Source organism: Neodiprion fabricii, chromosome 4 (genome assembly GCF_021155785.1).
Source record: "Neodiprion fabricii isolate iyNeoFabr1 chromosome 4, iyNeoFabr1.1, whole genome shotgun sequence".
Classification (NCBI taxonomy): Eukaryota; Metazoa; Arthropoda; class Insecta; order Hymenoptera; family Diprionidae; genus Neodiprion; species Neodiprion fabricii.
Window position 1 is genome coordinate 2960217 of NC_060242.1, and position 25116 is coordinate 2985332.

Below are 25116 nucleotides of genomic sequence, written 5' to 3' on the forward strand. Positions count from 1 at the left end.
ACACCCTGTACGTGTGTCGTATCGCTGTAACTTTTTGGCCAGTGGTGAAAAAGTTCCGAGGAATATCTGCATATAATTGTGTAATAGTAGAAAACAACCGGTTGACCGGATGTCGTATATTTGTTTTTGAAAGAGGATCGGAGCTGCTCTTTTCATTCGTTTTCCGGATGCAGCTGCAGTGTAATTCGGTCTAATATATACATATATATATATATATAGGCAAGCTTTGTGCAAAGCTCTTTACGGATTGAAATTCAAATATATATCTGTATACCTTAGAGAGAGGAAAAGGAATTCTTGAGAGAGTGTAATAAAAAAAAACAACAACAAAAAATGCATTTTCTTTGAGTCCGGTGACTTTAATCTAGCATTCCTTATTTGTTCCAAATACCTGATAACTTTAATTCAACAATTTCGATTTACATAGCTTCGGATATACATATATATATAAATTAATTTTCTACAATTTTTCAAAACCAAAGGCTCGATTTGAATTCTATATCAAATCGTCACAAGTATTTAATACGACAAAATAATTTTCTTGAATCAATAATTAAGTACGCCGTTTGCCCCACATTTGACTGTAACATTTAATTGAATGAAACGAATATCACTTAATTCGAATACTACTTTCCCTCAGTGTATAAACATGGTACCGCTGTTCTAAAAACTGATCATTTCCCACGCCACTGCAGCTGCCGAAAAAAGAGAATAGGATTTTTAAATTGCCGATTGAAATACCGACCATTATGCGCTAAAAATCTCTTTCGATTACTCGGAATATTATTTTAACGCGTATTTGTGCTAAATTCGTGCTCCATAGAATTCGTAATTACTATACGTCACAAATTTACACGCCAGTCATGGTGCGGAATTTAAATCCATGTAAAATATCAGACCTCCTCTTCGTCTTTTTTTTTTCCATACCTCATCCTTCACACGTCACGTAAAATATTATACACAATATATGCAGTTATACCTCGGACACTGTATTTCCGAGTGTCAAAGGTCAAGTAAACATTTTTAACGATAATTGTGTTTCATATCCCGCCACGAAATGACAGATAATTACTGTAGTTACATGTATAGTCTCCTTTGTTTACCACCGAAGCTTAATTTTCCCTGTAAGTCATTTTCAGATCTTGATTTCTCAAAATTATAAAAAAAAAAAAACAAGAATATTATCCCTATTATCACACCCCCCCCCCCCCCCCCCAAATTTCTCTCTTCCGCAAAACTTTCTCCGCAACGACGTGACTTTTTTTTTTTTTTTGTGTTTTTCCTCTCGTCCATCTTTCTCAACTTTTCGAAATTTCTTTATTCTCAGTCCGTACAATCTATTCGCCGAATGCGACACGAATCATTGATCTTTGATCGAAAACTTTCGATCCGCATAACGAGAAGAATTTCTTCGTACGTACGTTTACTTCTAAAGATATAAAAACAAAAAAAAAAACAACCAATTGTCGCAGAAACTCGTTCGAAGCATTAAAATATTGTCTCTTCTTTTCTCTCTTATTCTATATAAATATACGCAGCATGTGACATGAACGTTCACAAACGATGCGAGGAGAGCGTACCGAATCTCTGCGGTTGCGATCACACCGAGCGCCGAGGTAGAATTCAGCTCCACATCACCTGTATCGGCAACAAACTCACCGTCGAAGGTTGGTATTGCGAAAATAAAAAAAATTGAGTTAAAAAAAAAAAGAAAAAAAAAAAACTACCAAGCGTGTTCTTAACGAGAAATATAATTTTTATTTATCTTTTTTACACACGTTACGCGGAGGGTGAACTTTTTCAATCTCTTCCTCTCGTCGTACATACTTACAACAACAGGTTACATAATTAAATACAAGTCCGACGATCCGCGGGAGTCTCGTTGAGGGGAGATATTTAATCGGTATATTATTAATATGACAAGAAACTCGAGACGAGCTCACCCTAAAGTGCTTGGTAAAAATTTGTCAACGTGCACACAGAGTGATATAATGAACCCGGGATTGCTTTGTTTTTTATGCATGGTGGATTATTTCTAACGATGCCAAGTCGAGTCGAGTCGAGTCGAGTCACGAGGTCCTTCCTTTGACGTCGAACGGTTAGCCTTAATTCAGGTTTTGTAAGACGAATATAATGAAATATGGAATATATCACCGTATACCCAACTATACGCGTATTATGAAAGAACCGCAAGCATTTCATTCCGTGGATCGATCGCGTGTCTGCCTATCCCGCGTTTTTTCACTTTCTTTTTCTTTTCTTTTCTTTTTTTTAATCTTGTATTATTACGCAGTACTTCGCTTTAACCCTTTGAGTATATTTAGATAACTATGAGAACATTTCGCAATTACTCACAATTCTTGAGAGTAATTAATGCGACGTAATGTGAATTGTTGTTAGAAACAAATTGATTGAAAAAAATCGTGAAAATTGAAGGAAAGATTCACATTTCCGAAAAAGTTACCCCTCTACGCGTGTACACGTTTTACATAGATTATAAATTCTTGGGATCGCTGATTACGAATTTGAAATCGGATTTTGATAATTCAAGATGGCCGGTTCAATATGGTGGACGAAAATTTTAAACTCGATCGGATCGGGAGGTAAAACCCCTGCATAGAATTTTTTTTGACCAGATTCGATCAAATTTGAAATTTACGGCTGCCGTATTGGATCCGCCATATTGCATTTATGAAATCTGATTTGAGGTTCGGAATCAGCGACTCCAAAAATGATTTTCGAAATGAAAATTCGTTTCAACGTCGAATATCTCTGCGTATTATTCTTGGTCAAATATTCGAATAATATGTACGAAAAATGAATTTACAAACGTAACATAGCACATATTTACGTTATACTTATATGTATACACCCAATGTATATCTGCTTATTTATACCTATTCAATTACCGTCTGACGAATTACACGGTACTTATGATATTTTGTTGGTTTCCTTTGAAATTTACTTCTCAACGAGCCTACGAATTCGGCTCAGCTCTCTCTCTCTCCCTCTCTCTCCCTCTCTCTCTCACCAAGACCGAAATTTAAAAAGATCGAGAAGTCTTGGATAACATTGATGTAAACGTAATATTGCGCAGTTATTTGTTCAACTTGTTCGTTGGTTTTGTTTATTCACAGTAAAACAGGGGAGAAACCTAATCCCGATGGATCCAAACGGACTGTCGGATCCTTACGTGAAATTGAAACTAATTCCCGACTCAGACAACGTAAAGAAGAAAACTAAGACAATCAAATCTTCGCTGAATCCCGAATGGAACGAAACGCTAACTTTGTGAGTAGCTTATAAATTTAAAATATACGTACATCTATAAGTAACTTTTTTTTTAAAACTCTTGTTCGTCGTTTGCGGTTTCAATTTTTATTCTCATCTTCATCTTCGCCTTAGCACCGAATCGGATTGAAACGAACTTCGAGGTATTATAACGTCGAATCAGTGAATAAAAAGAATGACAAGTGTTTCAGATATAATCTTAACGATAATTGATGTTCAAAAAATAACTTCTCTGCCATTGACCAAGTATGAAATAAAACGGATTACGTAGTCTTCTCCCATATAAATATCGATCGTATAACCATTTTGATGGTCAACCTTCTCTTTCGAATCGATATACCTGCTCGAATCAAAGCTCAAGGGACAAACGTGATCGAAATTTTTTATTCAATCCAATATTTCCTAGTACAAGGGGCCAATTTTACCCGCATCTTACCCAAACGTCAAGCATAACAACGATGCCTCCGGAATAAATGCATTATCAGATTATCTAGGCTGTACAGTAGAGCTATTATACAGGTCATATGTTATACAGCCATTATGTTGACTGTCTTCTCTGATCCAATTACCCCGGTGGGTGAATGTGTTAACACGTACACACTTTACCACATAGGAAACACCCGTTTGTGCCTGAGATGTGTGCGAACACCGAGTCACGTACGTATGTACATGCAAAACACATGCATGTGCGGATTTATTAACACGTCTATACAGATATTGGCACTTGACCCAGTTCCGATAATTTTCTAATTTTCACCTCTCGTCGTTCCGCACTAGTCGGCATATTATCGGGCATTTCACTTTGGCTCATTGTCAGAGGCAGTCATCCGGTTATATTAAAGACAATGGAATTAATCAACCGCGATGATTTTAGAGGTTGTTATATGCTATTGTTTATCAAGGTTTCACCCACGGCACCGCCGGAAGAAACCTCACGCATCAGTGCTCGGCGGTGTTTTATCTTGTTCAAACGATACGATGTTAATGTTCAAAACTTGTACGCGCGATGCAGAGAATTTTTTATTCATCTACTTTTTTTTTCTCAACCACCCCGGTATAGTTATACAGAGAGTTCTCCGTACAGATCCCGATACCGACATCTTACCGACGATCGATAAAAAAGGGTTTGTGTCTGAGCTGTGAAGCGGGTAAAATGTCGGTCAAATGTCGATATCGGGATCTGTACGGAGAAATCTCCACAATACTCTACTCACTGCTCTTTTCTAACCCATTTATAAGTATGGAGATGATCGAGTTTGATCAAAATTTTCACAGTCAGATGATATTACAGTGAGCTAAGACCGGAAGACAAGGACCGTAGACTTCTATTAGAAATATGGGATTGGGATCGTACTTCACGCAACGATTTTATGGGCTCTCTATCCTTCGGAATATCGGAGATCATCAAGGCACCCGCCTCCGGATGGTTCAAACTACTGACCCAGGAGGAGGGCGAATTTTACAACGTCCCGGTACCGGAGGAAGGCGTTGACCTTGCCGAGCTGAAGACCAAAATGCGGGTTGGGTCAATTTTCCCATAATTAATTCGCGCGTTAGAAAAAAAAAAAAAAATGAAGAAACGTGTAATTTTACAGTGTTTAAAATCGCCTCTCGCGTTGCTTTCAGAAGACATCCGTCACCAAAAAGACACCAATGACACAGGACAAGGATGTGCCTCACAACATGGGAAAGAGCGACGTGATACGAGCGACAGATTTCAACTTCCTTATGGTCCTCGGCAAAGGTAGTTTTGGAAAGGTAAGACGCGAAGAATAAGTAATCCAAAACCTTTCGACTATCGAATGATTAAATAACGACGATTCATCGCCGTTTCCGTATCTCTTCTAACATATTACAGGTAATGCTGGCGGAAAGAAAAGGGACCGACGAGCTGTACGCCATTAAGATATTGAAAAAGGACATCATCATTCAGGACGACGACGTTGAGTGTACAATGGTCGAGAAGCGAGTCCTGGCACTTTCCAGCAAACCACCGTTTCTCGTTCAGCTTCACTCGTGCTTTCAGACGATGGTTCGGTTTGTTATAAATACGCCCAATATTGCACCACCCATTGTTATGTGCTTAGATGTAACGGACACAATAAGTATTCAAACTTTTTGAAATATAACAGGACCGATTATACTTCGTCATGGAATACGTGAACGGTGGTGATCTCATGTTTCAAATTCAGCAGTGTGGAAAGTTCAAAGAACCAGTGGCCGTGTAAGCAACCCGATAGTCGCGGTACACTGTAAAAAAAAAAAAAAAAGCGGTGTGGACTTTTGCAGAATATTTTTTTCCCGTCAATCTAACATTGTTAAACAGTTGAATAAAGGTGTTGAATAGTTGTCCACACCTGGAACGACTATCGGTCAATTTTAACACCGCCAATTTTTTACAGTGTACCTACAACTGCGTTAACTGTTTTGTTAGTTAAAATTTATCCCGAATGATCGTCGAAACAAATAATCCACAGATTCTACGCGTCCGAGATCGCGATTGGTCTGTTTTACCTCCACGCGAGAGGAATCGTTTACAGAGATCTGAAACTTGACAACGTTCTCCTGGACCAGGACGGTCACATTAAAATTGCCGACTTTGGTATGTGCAAGGAGGGAATAACCGGGGACAAGACGACCAAGACTTTTTGTGGTACACCCGACTACATTGCGCCGGAGGTTAGAAACCTTGAACCGCATACCCCGGTGGATGTAATTTATACGCAAAATTGCAACCAAGTGGAGCAGTTCGTTGAAACAGTTGTAGGAGATATTCAAAAATCGTAAAAAAGCTTACAACGTTGTGAAAAATGGTCGATAATCGTAATATTTTGCACAGAAAATTACAAATTTTTACGAAAAATTATAAAAATTCTTTTAAAAAAAATTCTAGTATCTTGTACATTTTTTTTTTTTATTTTTGGTTGATAAAAATACAAATTTTCATGAAAATCTACTATGCATATTTACAATTTTGTACGAAAACAATTTTCTTGAAAGCAAAGAATTCTACGAAATGTCCAAATTTCTCTAAAAATTTGGCAAAAAAAAAAATTGTAAAAAATCATTTTTACCAGGGATACTTAATCGTAAAATAAAAATTCGTAGTCAAGCGTATAAACTATTTTCACCAGGGTGTTGACTATACTTTTTTTAAACGACTTACCGACAACCAAGATATGTCGCGCGATGGTTTTTATAATTTTTGATGCAACGTATGAATTTTTTACCCGCACGTACGTACAGATCATACTCTATCAACCGTATGGAAAATCCGTGGATTGGTGGGCGTACGGCGTTCTTTTGTACGAGATGCTTGTTGGACAGCCTCCGTTCGACGGCGAAGACGAGGAGGAATTATTCGCCGCGATAACCGATCACAACGTCAGCTACCCAAAGAGTCTTTCGAAGGAGGCGAAAGAGGCATGCAAAGGGGTGAGATGGATGTTTTAACAAAAAGCGCGCGATGAGACGATACGTTACGCGTGTCGTTCGCATTTTCGGGGTGGACGAAAATTTTTGGAAAAGAAAAAGAAAAACAAGAAAAAAAAAAATAAAAATTCCACAACATTTCCAAGTTTTTACAGAACCTAAAACCTAACATTTCTTCTCCAGTTCTAGCAAGTTACCGAAAACCTGAATCGTTCGGCTTACTAACTCTAATATATTCGTTTCGAATTTAACACGAATTTGAAGAAAAATATAATCTGACAAAAACAAAAAGATACTAGCACTGATGCCCGCTAAAACCTCGCAGTTGCGTATTTTATTTTTTTTTAACATCGTTACTGCTACAATAAAATATGTACCGAGAAAGAAAAGTTTTTTTCCCATGTGACTTTCCATAAGAAACTTTGATTACAATGCCGGGATTATCTTGGGGTTGAGGTAAAAATTTGAAAAAAAAAATTAGGCGATTGTTTTTCAATTATTGGAAGTTGATTTGGGGGGGGGGGGGGGGGGGGGGATGCGGCATCGAAAATTCTTGTACATTGGATAATATTATTTATTACGCGGCACGGCCTTCCTTTTTCAGTTTCTCACGAAGAATCCTAACAAGAGATTGGGTTGCGGATTACGGGGTGAAGAGGACGTGCGAAATCACGCTTTCTTCCGCCGCATAGACTGGGACAGAATCGAAAATCGAGAGGTTCAACCACCGTTCAAACCAAAAATAGTAAGCAGAAGTTTGCAACGTTGTTCTAACGACGCGATTTCGGACTTTTTGTACTACTTGAAATTTATTAAACCGTTAATAACACATCATCGACAAATTCACATTTTGTAAATTCAACATATCCAGGTATTTTAAAGATGCAAAAATGGTAACTTTCGCTTCAACATTTCGATAAATTAACGTTTCAAACTCCAGCCTCGTTTGTCGGTAACAACCGTACCCAATTTTTAACACACACGCTGCACGCGTGTCGTTGTTCGCATAAACTCATCGCTCGTTTCGTCTGCTTTATCAGAAACACAGGAAGGACGTGAGCAACTTCGACAAGCAGTTTACATCGGAAAAAACGGACCTCACGCCGACCGACAAATTGTTCATGATGAACTTGGATCAAACAGAATTCATGGGCTTCTCTTTCCTAAATCCCGAGTTCGTTCAGCACATTTAATCATCCTCTTATTCGATTCTGTATCCAAATACCTACACCTATATGTATACACGTATGCGTGTATGTGTGTGTGTGTGTGTGCATACACACACACACATAAAATACAACTCTATGGACGCAACGAAGTGCAGTCTTTGCGTTGTGTCTGCCAACAACAGGTTCGTATAGTACGAACCGTCGATCGTCGATTGCCAATTTAATTCCAATTGTAAAATACCTATACCTACATGTACAACAACACTTATTATACATAATATATACAAGTCTACTATAGTGCATAATACGTATAACAATAACACGCATTTACGCGAGTCTCGTGCATTGGGTTATATTCTCATTACCATTATCGTTGTTCTTATTATTACTATTACTATTATTATTATTATTATTATTATTATTATTACTATTGTTGTTGTTGTTGTTGTTGCTATTACAATTATTTGCCACTATTATATTATTGATCGTTATATTAGCAACACCAAAACGGAGAGACGCCTCCGATTTAGATTATTGTATGTACACATGCCTACTATACGTATGCATTTACCTCATCAGTATAGTTATTATACCATACGGGTTATTATATATATATATATATATTATATATATATATATATATATATATATATATATATACCTATATATACCATTGCCTTCCAAAATTGCGTATTGAACCGTCATTGGTATGGGTATACGTATACAAAGATATTACTGTACGAGTTCGTCACCCCCCATTTTTCTTTCATGCTTTTTCTTTTTATTTTTCTTTTTTTCTTTTTGATTCTTCCGTTTCTTTCATTTTTATTTTTCTTCTCTTTTATCTTTGAATTAAAACTACACACACATATATATATATATATAGATCCTCTCTATTGACCATCGTTGATGTTACAAATTGTTTGATTGATTCGTTAAAAATGAATTATTGTACGTATAGATGACCGTTTTCTTTACGCGCACTTGTATCGTGTTGTTTTTATTATTGTTGTTACTATTGTTATTATTATTATTATCATTACCATTATCATTATCATTATTATTATTGTTCTTGTTGTTGTTATTAATATTATACGTATACACTTATGGTAGGTATGTAGTTCGCGTGGTAGAAGTTTATTAGCAATTAATAGGTAATAAAATAAGCGTATTAGTGAAGAAAATAATATATTTAATATTTATTATTATTATCCGGTGCAGACAGCAGTAGTTATTTAATATAACGAGAATGACGAAGCAAAAACAAAAGAAAAAAAAAAAAAAAACCAATACGAAAGAAAACAAAAAAAAAAAAAAAAAAACTCCAACAAAAACAGTTGAATCTATTCACCGTATATTATATTATTATGAATTTCACTATTATAATGTATATTATACATACAGTATAGGTAGAAGGAGCAGTGATAGAAAGTATAAATTAATACGTTTTTCTTCCTATTGAATTATTCATCTCTGAACTTGTATAATTCTGCTATACCTGTGAGAATTTGAAGGAACAAAGTTATTTCAGAACATAATATATATATATATATATATATATATATATTAAACATGTATATATATATATATATATATATATACTATACGATATACAAAGAAAATGATATTATATCTACTACATTATACTGTATGCATATATAGTGTATAGTCTTTTCACAAACATTACATAACGTAACATAAAATGCATTGTGCATTATACGTCAGAGGTATGTATTAATTCCTGATCTCGTATATTATCGTGTATAATTAAAATCAGTTTGTATCGTGACTGATTTTTCCTAAACCGCGCGAGCAAATCAATAATAGAATTAATAAAACAATATTGAAACATTGTTATAAGTGTAAAAGGGGGGAGAATGGAACAAGTGTGGCAACATGTTCATTAAATTTACGGACGATGCGTTCCAAGGATCAATCGTCACAGCCCCGTAAAATAAATCTACGTCATCGTCATCGATCATCTTTGTCGACATCTACTTGAGGAAAATTTGAATTCGTGAAAAAAAAAAAAAAAAAAAAAAAACGTCAAATTGGCGGGTAATCAATAGCGACCTAAATTTTTCTCGCCTTAAGGGAGGTGGTGGGGGGTTTGAGTTTAAGGGCTTTATTATTCAGGGTTTCAAGAAAATTTTTGAATTTTTTCACCGAAATTAATAACAAAATAACTCGAGGGCGTTTGCGTTGGCTCATCTCCTGACATCACCGTCCAACTTGTAGGAGATGGAAAAATTTTCTTGCGTCAAAAACACCTTTTCGGGTTCGATCTCGTGGCCCGAATGTAGGACAAATTTTTTTTCTTCAAATACGTACGATAACGAATAAGAAAAAAAATTCCATTTTTCGACCGAAAGATTGTCGAAAACAAATTTGTATAAAAAATATTCTGGGATCGAAATTCGAAAATCTAGCCACGAGCTCGAATCGATCGACGTGTTCTTAAAGATGGTGTGAAAATTTCAAGTCGATCAGATAAAAATTGACCGAGGAATCTGCGCCACCGGATTGGAAAACGTGCTCGTTCACTCACATTGCGCTATGCAATCATTTTCTTATTAATTTCGGTGAAAAAATTTTTAAACTTTCCTCAAACTACAAATAATAAAGTCCTCAAACTCAAATTGCCCCAAGTGCTTTCCACTTTCTTTAAAAAAAAAAAAAAAAAGAAAAAAGAAAAGACTCATAAAAATAGGTATGATTTTAGACCCCCTCCTTTAAATTTCCACCCCTTTATGAAGAAGCTTGCGGAACTTGGTAATGGAGTAAAAAAAAAAAAAAAATCACAAATTAACCGTTTCACCATTAACAAATATCAACGTACATTCTTTCGCGTTAAACTCAAAATTGGCGTACGAATTGTGAATAAAATAAGAATCATTTGAAAGTATCCTAATTCTATGATATATCGCACTATAAATATTACTTAAATGATAGTCTCGTTTTAATAATATCGCCCATAACTTGCCCCAAACTCCCCTGTGAAAAAAAAAAAACAAAACAAAACAAAAAAAAAATCAAGTATTCTACCACCAAACATAGCTTGTGTTTACCTTGAACATATCATGTACCGTTAATATGTAATTGTGTACAATGTTTATGCAGATATGAATATATACCTACACATATGTGTGTGTGTGTGTGTGTGTATACGTATGTGTATACGTATAATACAATAGGATTAAAGGGACATTACGTATGTAATTAATTAAGAGTCAATCGGTTCAGTGGCAATACAATACATCCATCCCTTCGTGATGTGCGGCAATGATCCAATGATCCACGAATAGATGTATAAATAATACTCACAATGACACACCGAACAAACGCACCCCGAATTTTACCCCGTTTGCCAAAACCGGTCACACCGGTGACGTATTTTCGAATTAACGTACATTATATCGTCACGTTGCAACTTTGCGATTAGCTGCGAAAAACGAAAAAAAAAAAAAAAAAAAAAAAATTAAATAAAAATATGAAAAAATTAGAAAAAAAAAAAAAAAAAAAATGAAAAAAAAAAATCTCTACCCGCGTTGAAGGTATTAATTACGTAACGTATAAAACACCGGCTAACCCTTTGAGTCACAGTGACAAGAATTCTCACCACGTTTTTTTTCGGTTTTCTATTTGCTATTTCCGATGGTGTACCAACAGGTTTTCAATACTCGTGATTAATAATTGCGATTTAATGTAAATTGTTGTTGTTGGAAACGAATTGATTGAAAAAAAAAAATCGTGAAAATTGAAGGAATGATTCATTTGCGGGGTAAGTTACCCATCCACACGTATAAATGCTTTACAGAAATTGTGAGTTTTTGGGATCGCTGGTTAAGAATCCGAAATGGTATTTAAAAAATTCAACGTGGCCGATCCAATATGGCAATCCCAAAAACCATACAAATATACTATCTGGTTATTAAAGTTGACTCAGCACAATAATGTGTGACTCAAAGGGTTAATCACACCGTATATAACGACTTATAATCGGTTTTCATTGATTAAGATAAAATAAATACACCCGTATTGTCAAAAACGTGCACCGCAAAAAAACAAAAAAAAAAAAACAAAAAACAAAAAAAAAATACAAAAACAAAAAAAGAACCGTATATTATATTCTCATTCAAAATCTCTATTCTTATATAACACACATCTCAAAAGTCTCAAGTCTTCCAAGTCTTCTTGTTTTGGCAAATGCTGTTATTGCGTGTACGTGATCTTACAATACATGTAATACCACCTCTTACAACTTTCATTGTAGGCACCTACTTCATAACAATATACTCTATGCACGATACGATAAAATTATCGTGCTTTAAACCGAAGTCTTGACAAAATCTTTATATACATATATATATATATATATGTACCCGATTCTTTCTACACACGATTCACGTACGTAATAATCTACATGAATGCCCGTATGCGTAGGGAACTCGTTTTTGATTAAAAAAAAAAAAAAAAAAAATTTTCGTTTAATTAAACCTCGTATGTAAATACATACGTAAATAAATATGCGACCCCTGCATACATGATCTATTCGTATAATCCAAGTTTTCGACTCACTCTGTTAAAAAAATACGAGCTCAATTCCCACGCTAACCTTGTTATACATATAATAATACCATAAAAAAAAAAAAAAAATTTACTATCGGTCTGTTATATGAACGACTACGATATGCGTATGATATTTATTGAACCTAGTAGTGACGACAGGCAAAAAAAAAAAAAAAAAAAAAGTAAAGAAAAACAGTATAATAATTGGGAGAAAAAGAAAGCGGAGAAAACGACAAAAAAAAAAAATAAATAAATAAACAAAATAAAATAACATTCTATTAGAGCCTGTACGGAGGACGGATAACGTATAACTCCTTATAGACACATTCTCAAATTCCTAATAAATATACATGCGTATGAAACTTAATGTTTTTACATATAATATTTAAATTGTTTAGATTAATAGAAAAAAAAAAAAAAGAAAAGAAAAGAAAAGAGAAAAAAAAACTTGATTGAAACTCTCGAAATCGTAACTTCTATTTTTCAAAATATAATATTTAAATACAAGTGCGAATGAACACGATGTTTGTTATATATATATATAACATATATATATATATATATATATATATAACTAACTAGTTACTCTTGTGATTGTAAAGAGGGATTATAAGAAAGAAAAAAAAAAATTGAACAAATGAAAAGATAAATAAATAAGTATTAAGTTAATTAACTCGACATTGTTTGGATCAAATATAATGTTACTATTATGCGTATTATATTACTATAAACAAATATGTACATATACATATTGTATGCATAATTATATGTATAATATAATTGTCTATACAATGTGTATACATAATATGAAAAATCTATAGCAAGTATTACATATAATTGTGTGTTTTAAATATAGTTTCGAGGTTCACGCGTACGAATAATTATATCTTTCAAATTTCAACTTTCTTTGAACATACTTTCATAATTTCGTTACAATTCAACTATTAATTAACTGATGCTCTCTCTGCCCGAATCTACTCGATCGCATAATATCAACGACCCACGACTCTGCACATACAATTTCACTTCGTGTGAGTATAGTGAAGAAGAAGAAAGGCAAAAAAAAAAAAAAAAAAAAACAAGCAAAACGCAGCGAAAGAATTACACTAGCCAAACCCGTTATATTTAATTGCGCTCTCTTACCACCCTTCACTCACCCCTGTTGAACTGTTCACATTACTTTTATCACGCTATTAAACTAAATGTCTTCCTACGTATAAATATTTGTTTGGTGTTTATTTACATTGTATAATTATATAATAGATATACCCTTTAAAAAAAAAAAGAAATAATAATAATTAAAAAAAAAAAACCCGTAAGTGATGTCATAATGAACTTGGCTACCCTTTTAAAAAGAAAAAAAATAACGTTAATAAATAAATAAATAATAATAACAATGATGATGATAATAATAATAATAAAAGCAGTAATAATTCTTTATAATATACATATATATATATTGTAAAACTTATGGTGAAATTGAAATTGTTCAGCTCGTACTAAGAGAATAAAAAAAACAAAAAAAAACAAAAGGAAAGAAAAATAAAATTAAATACTCTGGTAGAAATCTGTATACGTATACCTACTATATTATATTATATACATTACAGGATGATATACTGTGTTACTAATATATAAGCAAGCCGATAATTCAGGACGATCAGAACTTGAGATATATAATCTTATTTCGCCTTCACGTACATATTTAAGAAATAAATAAATAAATAAATAAATAAATAATAAATAAATAAAACTGTATTATTAGATTTATCGTAACACGGCGTTCGACCGTATGAATAAATAAAACTCTATTATAACACTTTACGCATTATTATAATTAATTGACAACGACCCAGTGAGTAGCAGGCAGTATAAAAAGAAAAAAAAAAAGACAAGCCGGAAAAACGGATGAGAATCTGTCGGTCTGTCGCGACAAATTTACGCAATGATCTCGAAAACGGTCGAGTGAAATATCTCTGAGACTGATCGGAATTGGCAGTAAAATGAAAAAGTTTTGTAAGACATTAAGATTTATAAATATTTTAAATGGGAAAAACCGCAATCGTTTATTTACGAAAAAAAAAAAAAAAAAATTAATGAGGAAGAAAAAGTATACGTTTGTCGGTAAGACATTGAAAAATTCATTTATTTCCGGTATAACTGAAAGTTGAAATTAAACGGCACATGACAATTTTTAATGACCGTTATTTGATCGTGAATTTCTGTAATTTTAAAAATCTTTCATCGAACCGTTTCCGAGATCATCGCTAGAATTAGTCGGACGGATCGACGGACCAACATTTTTCTAGAAGAAAACCTGTTCTTCGAATTCGTCGAGATTCGTCGAAATCGCAAGAAGTCATTTTCCAACAAAAACGTTGATTGTTAAATTTCCCATCAATGTCGCACTGTAAATCTTTTGTTAATTATTGTACAGTTCGCGCTTTAAATTTTTTATCGATCATTCTGTCGTAAAAGGGGGGAGGCGTATGTCGTATTGCCTGAATTACGGCGCAGCCCAGCTTTTTCCCCCGCATTAAAATTTTTCCAAATAAAGATCGTAGTTGTACGAATAGTTTACACAGTTGGTACATGTTTGTATATTTGTATTTACATCGGCTGACGATACGATGATCGAGATTCGTGGTGCTAAGGGTTGAGAAGGAGCTACTTCAAGTGTACATAAATAAGGGAGAAAAGCTTCGATACAAATTGTACGAATGGTGATTGGAAATGGCAGAGCAGGTAAAAGTCGTTATTTACTAATTGAAGTAAACCCGTGTAACCATTAAATAAATTCACGAGTTCAAACCTCGTCGATTTCGAAGTCATTAAGTCGATAACCGGCGCAGTTACGATAGATTTAATTGCAAATGTGAGTAAATACGAATTGAATTCTGATTCAATGGGCAAATAGATTGAGCTTTGGACGCGGGTAAGATTCTAACCTAAAATTCAGACCCACCGGCATCTGCGTTTAACTTCGTGACAATCGTGTAAAATCTAAACCTAAACGGCTGATTGTGTGAAATTTTCAGGAAAAGTCGTTCAAGGCTTTGCAGGATGACGAGCGGCTGAAAAAGTTACAGCGTCGTTTAAAACTTAACCAAATCAAAGGACTCAACAGCTCGCTGCGACTATTATCGTCTCCTCAATCGTCGATGTCAGTAATATCGAGCATTCAAGGAGACAGCGCTTTGTCCGACGTTAGCTACTGCAGTCCGTCGCACAACTCGTCGAGAACGGGAAGCGTCATAACTTCGAGTATTAACTTCAGAAAAGTTCCGTCAAAGAATCTAAACACACAAGGACCGGTCGATCCCGGTACCTCGTCGGTAATTGAACAGAGTCTGGATAGTCAAAAGATGAATAACGACAGAGCCATGATGCCACCGCCATCCCTGGCTGTTGATGTTCGTAAAAAACAATCTTTGGAAGTCGCAAAGCAGAATAAATACCACCACAATTCGAACGAGGCTCTCAATCGCGCTACGGGTACATCGCCGGTACCCAACTACGACGGTAAAGCTTCGTGCGGTCCCCGTAACTCTGACAACTCTATTCGACGCGACACGCCGTCTACCGAACATGACGCGACGGTAAATGGTGGATCTCCGAAAGAGGGAACTAGAAGTAACGAAACTTCCAAACGAAATGGTAGAGTGTTCACGAATTGGATCGTCAGATTGAACGATCACGGGCAAATATGCATCAAAGGAAAAATGGAAAGGTATGAGAATATTTTTATTTTTTTTTTATCGATTCTCTAGACGGCCTGCGTTATTCAGACAGATTAATTGCGAGATTATTTTTTTTTAACACTCGTCGATACTCGAGAAACAAGTTGAACTTCATTAAGTGATATTAAATGATTCTAAACCATTTGAATAGGGTGACTGATACAATATGATTTTAAACGCAGCGGAGAACACGTGCGGAGCAAAGCTGTGAAAAAGAGACTGAATGCAACGACAGTGCTCTCTGTGATGCATCACAAGTATCATCTGTTGGGAAACATACACGATTTAAAGGAGGGTGAGCAACTTTGACGGAATCTTTAACGTGTCATTAATTAGTAATAATTTTAATCAAATTAATATATGTATTCGTTATTGCTCACTGTACGTTGCGATTGACCCACAAGTTAAAAAAAATTTCCTTTCTTTCCCTTCAACAGAACTCCCGGAGTACATTCGTGGTAAATTTTTCAACGGTTTTCCCACGGACTGGGAGAATGTCCGACAAATATGGCAGAGCTATGTCGCGTCAGGCTGCAGCCAACGATTTAGATGGCCAAGACCGATAGCCGATAGTGACGATGATCTACTAAGCGATATCACAGATTTACCAGTCTTAAATTCAACAAAGACTGAAACAATACTTAAAGCTTCCTCATCGACCGTCCCATCTAACGAGCTTGCCACAAAAAAAACAACGAACAGACCACGGATAGAAACTGCTCCAGAATGTGGAATAAGTGAAATAGATGTGGATATCGGATTCGTTCGGTCAGCGGCAATTGAGAGTTCTAGTGTTCGAGCTAAAATGACAGAGGCATTGCAAACCAGTGGTAAAAATTGCGTGGACCAAACAAGCCAAACTCTGGTCGATCTTTTGAAAAGTAATAATCAACCGACAAGTACAAATATATTGTCTAAAGAGGAACCTGTCTTACAAAAATCTGCCAACATGATTCCAAAATGGAAAATTGATGTCATAGTCGATAATCTGATGAATAAAAATTGTTCCATTGAATATATTCAAAAAGTTATCGAAGCTATCAATTGCATCAACGAGTTATTTACAATGTCATGCACAGACAATAACCAAACTACATCCGATAAAGGTATTTCTGTAAATGAAAGCAACGTAGAAAAGGTAAACGTCTCGAGAGATAGAAGCAATTCCAATTTTCAAAATACAAAACAAACAGCGGCGGCGATATCCTGTTGCAGTTCCTTGTCTTTGGCTAGCTCCAGCGAATCTGAACCAGAGTTACCACCAAAAAACAACACATTTATGTGCCAGGAATCGGCCAGGTTGAGAAATAATAAAAGTACCAATTGCAAATCACCGGAATCACTGAGAAGCCAAATTTCTTCAATTACACAAAAAAGCGTCTCGCGTAACAACCTAAGCGATTCTACTCTGACCAAGGCAACGACTCCGAAACATGATGGTAATCACCAGAAACGCAAAGATAATCGGGCAGCGCCATGTCTGGGGACACCGACAATGTCTAGAATTGAAAGTCCAGGGAAATCAAGTAAAAAAAGTCATTACAATGAGAAATTAATCTTTGACACTACAGATTCTGATACGGATTTGGCGAGTCAAAATAATGAAAGAACTGGTTTGGTTAATAATTCATATCCAGGTAACAAAGCTTTTAGAAGAGTCTTAGGACCAAAACGTTCGGCTGTAGCGAATGAAAAAATAGTCAATAAAAGTAAAGGTATATCTGGTGAGGTTGATTCCGATATTTCGATTATTGATTCTTGTATTGGGCCTTGTCAAAAGACTACTGCAGTTAATATAGATAGAACACACGACTCGAGCAAACACGATCATCGTAAAGAAACGCCTATTGAAAATTTCGAACTCGTGAACAATGAACGCAATGATCACGTTCAATCCGGTAATGGATTACCCAAAGGTCCTGAAAAGTCACTCGATACGAGCGATCCAAATGTGACACTCCAACAAATCGGTGACTCTTGCACTGTTCGGTTAACTAAAATAAACCTGGATCAGCATAACGCTAGTGCAAATAACAATGGAACACCCTCTAGATCGGAGAGAATAGCATCCTTACGCAAGCGTCGTAAAGTGGGTAAATATGCCGTAATCGTTACCTCACTTTTGTATACTGGAGATTGAAATACCATAATTGGAAGCTATCTATATCAACGTACTGATGTTCCGACTCTAAAATGAGCTAATTTTTTACACCCTTCATACATTGTAAGAGTACAGACTTATTTCCGTCTAATTTTATTGCAGACAGCGGTCGTGGGAACGATGAACTGCCTGAAAGTGATTCGGAGAATTTTAGCTTGCGAATGAGTTCTCGGGGCCGTCGTATACTACCACGCCTAGATTATTGGAACGGTGTGTTTTTGGTAGAAAATTTTTAAACCAAACTCGGAAAATTATTCAGAATAATCTGTGTAAACGTTAAAATTGACTCTCAACTTGTTTTAATTTTAACTATTTCTTTTGTTATCAAGGTGAAAGAGTTTTCCTAAGAGATCAGAAATTAGTCTACAGTCCAGGTATGCCTGACACAACCTTGTCATCGGCAAATTCTAATATTTCGAAAAAGTTATTGATCTCACCTGTAAGTTCAATCGGCATATCGTTAGCTTTTCGATAATATAGAAACACTTTACGAATGATTTTATCTTCAACACAGAACAAAACAACGCTCTCTGAACCAACGTTACCACAAGCCACTGCTAAGAACTTGAACAGAACACCGAAAGTCTCAAAAGACTGGTCACAATTTGAGAATGAACATAGAAACAGAAATGCTTCAAGCAATACAGGAATTCTATCGGAAATAACAGAGAACCAGCGGCCAACCAGTCACCACTCATGGGTAACGACAACGCATTAGTTTATCATCATCGTCATCATCATCTATCAGATTTCATCTTCCAAATAATTAAACCTTAACTGCTGTAATCGACAGTCCAAATCAGATGATGCAAAATTTACATGCAAAGTGGGAACCAATCTTATGGGAGAAATATCATATTCATTTTCAGACACGTGATAGGAGGAGCAACAGAAGATTACACGATAAGTCACTATCAAATGAAAAGCAAACTAGGAGAACAACACAACGTCATGGACCGTCAAGCAGCGAGGAGGAGGCAACGCCTGTGGTACGTACAACAAGTTATTAGGTGTTCGTGAATTTTGACTAGGTGTGCAATTGAATTTTTAAGAAAAATTAATTTTTTAGCAGGTCACCAGAAGGAAGAGACGAAGAATGTACTGAAAAACAATATTGATTCTAGAAACAGATTCGATGTTGAATCCATTTTAAGAGGAGCATAAAATATTCGTGTTAGTTGGTATCCTAACAAAACGCGGTATGTTTTACCAATTAAGTTAAGCTAAGAAACGATTGTCGAGTAGAAATTAAGACTCCTTTCATAATCGGCGATTTCAATATCTTATAACGTTTGTCCACAGCAATTAGTATCGTGTGGTTTATTCAACTATGTGCTTAGGATATTAAGATACAAACTTTTATCTTTTTAATTCACAAAGCTAACATTTAAGCGATTTATTCGTCGAAACAATTTATATTTACGATCACCGGTGGCTGCTAGTCAAACAAAAACCATGTAAACCACAGGAATCGAAGTCAATAAATGTGCAGGGTTTTTTTTGCCGTTCTGTGCTTTTAATTATTGTTTATAATATCATTACAACCCCCAAATTTTCACACATAATCGTTGTATTTTGTCATTATTACAGCATGTGTTCATTTAAAAATTAAGTCATGAAACTCACCGACTCTGCGAACGATCTGTTTTTTCTGAATCCATCCACGTACGTAGATCTGCTCTTATTCCAAAGTCCCTGTCGTTGAACTTGATTTTTTTTCACAATGAATTATTCAACAGCGGGAATGAAGATTTCAAATATTCAAGTTATTCAGTACGAAAAGTCACACTCGCGAATAATGATCAAAATATTTTTTCGCGTTCACAAATAACAAACAAAAAAAAAAAAAAATAATCAGTAAACTTACGCTAATCTCGCCTGCGTGTGAAAAACTATATCCACGAATAATGCACGCAACAGATTTCTTTAGCACAAGAAAGTAACATTAATTCAACGTACAGGGATCGGAATTCTAGAAACAAAAAAAAGAAGAAAAAAAAAAACTATCAAAACCATCTCCCGAATTTCAGTTTTTAGAATTATTGCCGTACGTGTAGATGTAAATTATTTACGAAGATATTACATCAATTGTTTTCACTCGCGGTATGCAAAATGAATCGATATACATCGTAAATAGGTAAAAAAGTTTCGAATAAGATATACAAACACGAGAACCACCATGCACTGCACAATTCGTAGAAACTACTTAAACCACACGTACGAGTCTCACGCACTTCTATTAAGCGTTAAAATGCGTCGAATTAATCACTCACAAACATTTCAGGCATACAGATCGACTTCGATATACGTTTATAAGTACGTGAATACGTATTTGGGTACGAATATAACCGCCCGAAGAGAAATTACGACGCTCCGACGAACAGATCCGTACCTCACGACCGCCGCTTGTCAACTGTTCTGATCTTCGCACGGAAGAATTTTCGTTGGTCGCTTTGAATCGAGCGTGGCTGTCTTTTGTTTACCGCGGTTTCAGAACCGCTCGCGACGACTCTAACGGCTGTAATACCGAACTAGAAGTTTTCATTTAAAATCTGCACAATCGTGCTCTGCGTAAATGATTTTACGAAAAGAAAAAAAAACATGACATAACATAAACAACTGATATTGCAAATTTTACTTTGAACCATAAATTCGAAATGGTGGCCGAAGTGAATGTAGAATCTGGTTGAAATTTTGGATTCAGTATATAAAAAAATTGCAACTTTAAATTTACAATTTCGACTAGAGTATTATTTAATAACGCTCCACCGGCCATGTGATTTTTTACTGACGTTGCCGGTTAACATGAACGATTTTATCCTGGGCTCTTTTTTCCCCCACTTAGGGCTTTTCAAAAATTTACAAAAGATTCAGGTCATGAGTTTCTGAAGCCTAATTGATATTCTAATAGTTTGCATTACGAAATTTTCATTTTGTTAATTAGCAGAAATGGTTAAACAATGAAAAATTTTCTAGACACTGGTTGGTGTGAAAGTCAGGGTGGATGATATCGTCCATGTTGGCCAATGGAAGGTTAATTCCACACAATAACACAAGAATAAAATTTTTCTATTTGAATCTACGGAATTTACAAAATACAGTTTGAGGATAAAATTCCCATCACTAATTATCGATACGATTGTTTTTGTGTTCCATTTCTTATTTTATTCTCGTCACTTGTTACTCTAATTTTAATTTTTCAATTATAAAGACCAGTCCTATGTACAAGCCATTTTACTTGCCTTTTTAGTTTTTTATTAGCATGTATAAAATATTGTAAATAATATTGTGCTGGTCAATTAATATAAACGAAATTAACTGTGCTAATCAACTTTTGTGACAATCGAAGAGTTCCATTAATTGAATATTAATATTCCTGTAACCATTGGTGGCCAGAAATTAGGACACGGGGAAGAAGCTGATTTAAGAACCAAACCAGTGCAACTTTCAACTGGCACCTGGCTTCAGTTTTTCCATTTAACAATTCATAATAATGAAAACTTGTAGAACCGTTTAAAAATTTGTACAAACATTGTAGAGAAATCCTTTCACCTCTCGAAGAGCACAAGAAAACTTTACAGCGAGCATTAATTGTCCCTTGTAAGATTCTTGCAAATATTTGAAATAATATATCATTTATAGTGCATTGAGCAGCATATTGAGGTGAAAATAATTTTTTTTTAAAATAACCTAATACACCGCACTTTATTATTAACATTATTGAGATGAAATTATTTGTTATTTACGTAGAACATATGCCTTGCCTTAATATACCCAATCTGAAAATCAGGAAAAATACATCCGATCAACAAATAGTGAAACAAACATAGTGTACAACCGTCATTTTACTGGATACATCTTCGTAACATCACTCGTCATAAATCTCATTCGAACTACGCGAAATACACATTTTGAGCACATATCGAAAATGGTCGATAGCGATTGTCAACTTCACGTGGTTAAAACAGACTGAGGTTAAGACAGGCGTCGGTGCGCGCGTGAGTGTCGTACGATTAAATTTGAGAATTAGGTCTACATCATTAAAACGATGATAGCGTTAGAAACGGTCGAAAGAATGAATAGGTCGCCTAAAAAACCAAAAGGTAAGGTTCTTATCGTCAACCGTTCGCTCAAATCGTATCAATAAAAACAAGCATGTTTTTAGGTTATAAATACACAATCCAAACTGCTTCGAATTATACATCAAACTCAATGAAATGGTTGGAGTACAATATTTTATCTTTGTAAACGTCTGGCCTAATAGCAATTTTCTGTTTATTCTAGTTGAAATACAATTCGCTAACGACAGGGCTGAATCGTCGGATGATGGGGACGTTGACTCGGGTCAGGAAACTGAGGAAAATATGGTCGAGAGTGCGGATGAAGGTGACATAGAAGATGCATTGGGGAGTGATGAGGTGGAATCAGGCTCTGCGGAAGAAGAGGATGATTCGACCGCACCAAATTCTAATAGCGATGATGACAAATCCAAAGGAAACCCCGGGTGGGCAGACGCGATGAAGAAGATATTACGAACAAAAAAGCCCAAGCGCAAGACAAGCATAGTTTTGTCAAAGGCGAAAAAATTGTGCGACGTAGTACCGAAATCAAAAATAGTTAGCCCTGGTTTTGAAGTCGATGGAAATGAGGAGATTGTTACAGAAGAACCATCAAAAAAATTGAAGACAAGCCAAGATAAGAGAGAAAAAGAGGCGGAACATGGTATGAGGAAAAGAAGAGAGGTAGATCTTGGAATTAGGGTAAAACCTACGCCCCTTGATAGGGACCGAGAAAAAACATTACAGAAAATAGCGACAAAGTAGGTTTTTTAGCGGTTGAACAACTTTATGTTCTACTTGAAAGTAGCGCTACAAAGTTTTACTGTTTCAGGGGTGTAGTACAATTATTCAACGCTGTACGCCAACAGCAAAAGGATATCGAGAAACGTTTGGAAGAAGCCGGACCACTGGAAAGAAAACGTGAAATGGTTTTGAAAAATATTGACAAACGGGCATTCTTAGATGTTCTTATGGGTGGTACTAAGAGCATCTCCGTTGACGGTCCAGTTAAAACTGAAAACCAAAACGACATGCAAATGGAAAAGGTAACCTGTTTTCAAATGACGATGTATTTGTCTGAATTACGTTAGCCAAATCGCCTGTGTACCGAATTCTAAGATATTTCTTTTCACGTTTGTTAAAGGGTGATGAGGAAAAAACTTGGAATGTGCTGAGGGATGATTTCATGATGGGAGCGAAGTTGAAAGATTGGGACAAAAATGCAGAGGACGACGAAGCAGATTCGTCCGCCCCCGAAGAAATGGACAGCGATGATTAAGTCTCCTAAATTGTGAACAGTTAATGAAGAACACCAAGGCTCGTATCAAATTCGAATAAATAATACTAATCAAAATCTTGACGTCGCAGGAACAGTGTACAATGATGAAATAGAATTTCCTTCGTCAACCAGTAAGTCGAGTATTTACAAAGATGAAAATATATTTACAAAAAAAAAAGACCACTCAATATTGAAAAGAAATGTACACCAATTCTATACAAGGTATACTATCACTATTTGTACAAACGTTTGCAGTTTGATTTTATTGTGTGTATGTATAATATAGTACAGCTAGATATTAAATATTTAATATACATAATTATTTTATTCTCGTCTTAATAATTGTAACATCATGATGAACATTAAAATCGTTACATTTCTCAGATTACGCTTGAATCGGGTATATTTACTTTTCTGGTAACAGACCATTCGATTGCACGAGTTGCCCATTCTCATACTTTCATGACTTCGAAACTTGAAATGACGTAATATCAACCATTCAGCCCCGACTAATCAACTGTTCGACCGAAAGATTATTTGATTCGTGGAATACGATCAATAAGTTCAGCCACATCTTCACCCAAGTGAAACACGAGCATGATACATTTTCCAAACAGAAATGCCTATACGACAATCTTTTCAGACCTCGAGTCATTCATCAATAATCGTGCAAAACTGATCATACAGATGCTTGTAAATGTACAATTACATTCATGCATGTATCATTCTTCTCTCATCAGCTAAAACGAAGAGCAATAACTGTACAGATTTTAACTCTCGGATTTCGAAATGCACACGGTTTTCATTCTACGAAGCTGTTTCCTATTAATTGAATGATGGTCAACCAGGAACAACTCCTGAGTATCTACAAATACATTATGTGGATGAATTTATGTGTGTACCTATTATTTCTAATTGTATCCAAATGCGTATACCTATATATTATGTTATGGACTGTCGCTTAATGAAATACCAAAATATATTTTTGTATATTTCACAATATTGTTGTAGCTACCATCACTCTCTCGTGGAAATGAAGTTATTCTGCGAGTACTATCGACCACCTCTGCGTTCACAATATGTTCGCAATTTATACTCTACTGTATTCATGCATACATACCTATGTGATTATATGGATTCATGTGTCTGACCCAGAAACAAAGCACGACACAGCCTAACGAGTATGCAACTCGGTATACAGAACAGCTATGATTGCAGTATTGCAGTTTGCACACAATCAACAAATGCTGTTCAAATTCATACGTAATGTGCGGTTTCCAGCGATGATGTGTGCGGAAAGTAAGATAAAAGGAGAAAAGTACAATCGATTCAGTCTACGAAAGAAAAATATCAGGTACCTTGTACCTCCGAACAAACTTTCGGCGTTCATCAAGTCCACTCTCGCCCTTGTACGATG

The 25116-nt window shown here is 35.4% G+C and overlaps 3 protein-coding genes across 11 annotated transcripts in view; all 3 read left to right on the forward strand.

The window, feature by feature from the left end:
• Positions 1-17266, forward strand: part of LOC124180588 (protein kinase C, brain isozyme) — a 51643-nt gene extending 34377 nt beyond the window's left edge. For 3 of the 6 annotated variants that reach the window (XM_046566299.1, XM_046566297.1, XM_046566300.1), the window contains exons 6-15: positions 1539-1667; positions 3138-3291; positions 4583-4811; positions 4918-5049; positions 5150-5323; positions 5424-5515; positions 5769-5970; positions 6538-6726; positions 7328-7468; positions 7764-8707. In XM_046566299.1, the coding sequence (XP_046422255.1) occupies positions 1539-1667; positions 3138-3291; positions 4583-4811; positions 4918-5049; positions 5150-5323; positions 5424-5515; positions 5769-5970; positions 6538-6726; positions 7328-7468; positions 7764-7916 (1595 nt within the window). In that variant the 3' untranslated portion in view covers positions 7917-8707. Of the gene's footprint in view, positions 1-1538; positions 1668-3137; positions 3292-4582; positions 4812-4917; positions 5050-5149; positions 5324-5423; positions 5516-5768; positions 5971-6537; positions 6727-7327; positions 7469-7763; positions 8709-11533; positions 11538-17255 lie in introns of those variants that run through there. The other 3 variants (XM_046566296.1, XM_046566301.1, XM_046566302.1) reach the window with 3 other exon arrangements.
• Positions 14981-19882, forward strand: LOC124180582. Of its 4 annotated transcripts, none has more exons than XM_046566284.1 (9): positions 14984-15206; positions 15500-16191; positions 16384-16496; positions 16639-18294; positions 18465-18572; positions 18692-18801; positions 18877-19062; positions 19232-19365; positions 19409-19882. In XM_046566284.1, exons 1-9 carry the CDS (start codon positions 15195-15197, stop codon positions 19524-19526), a joined length of 3129 nt encoding a protein of 1042 aa, XP_046422240.1. In that variant the 5' UTR covers positions 14984-15194; the 3' UTR covers positions 19527-19882. The 4 variants fall into 4 exon arrangements, with proteins under 4 accessions (XP_046422244.1, XP_046422240.1, XP_046422242.1 ...); XM_046566286.1 differs by having other exon boundaries at positions 14985-15206; positions 19232-19351; positions 19432-19882; XM_046566287.1 differs by having other exon boundaries at positions 14985-15206; positions 19232-19351; positions 19435-19882.
• A 2339-nt stretch (positions 19883-22221) lies between these two features.
• On the forward strand, positions 22222-25032 carry LOC124180603 (RRP15-like protein). The gene is made up of 4 exons (XM_046566331.1): positions 22222-22465; positions 22647-23181; positions 23253-23466; positions 23565-25032. The coding sequence occupies exons 1-4, from the start codon at positions 22411-22413 to the stop codon at positions 23697-23699; spliced, it is 939 nt and encodes a 312-aa protein (XP_046422287.1). The 5' UTR covers positions 22222-22410; the 3' UTR covers positions 23700-25032.
• The last annotated feature ends 84 nt before the right edge of the window (positions 25033-25116 follow it).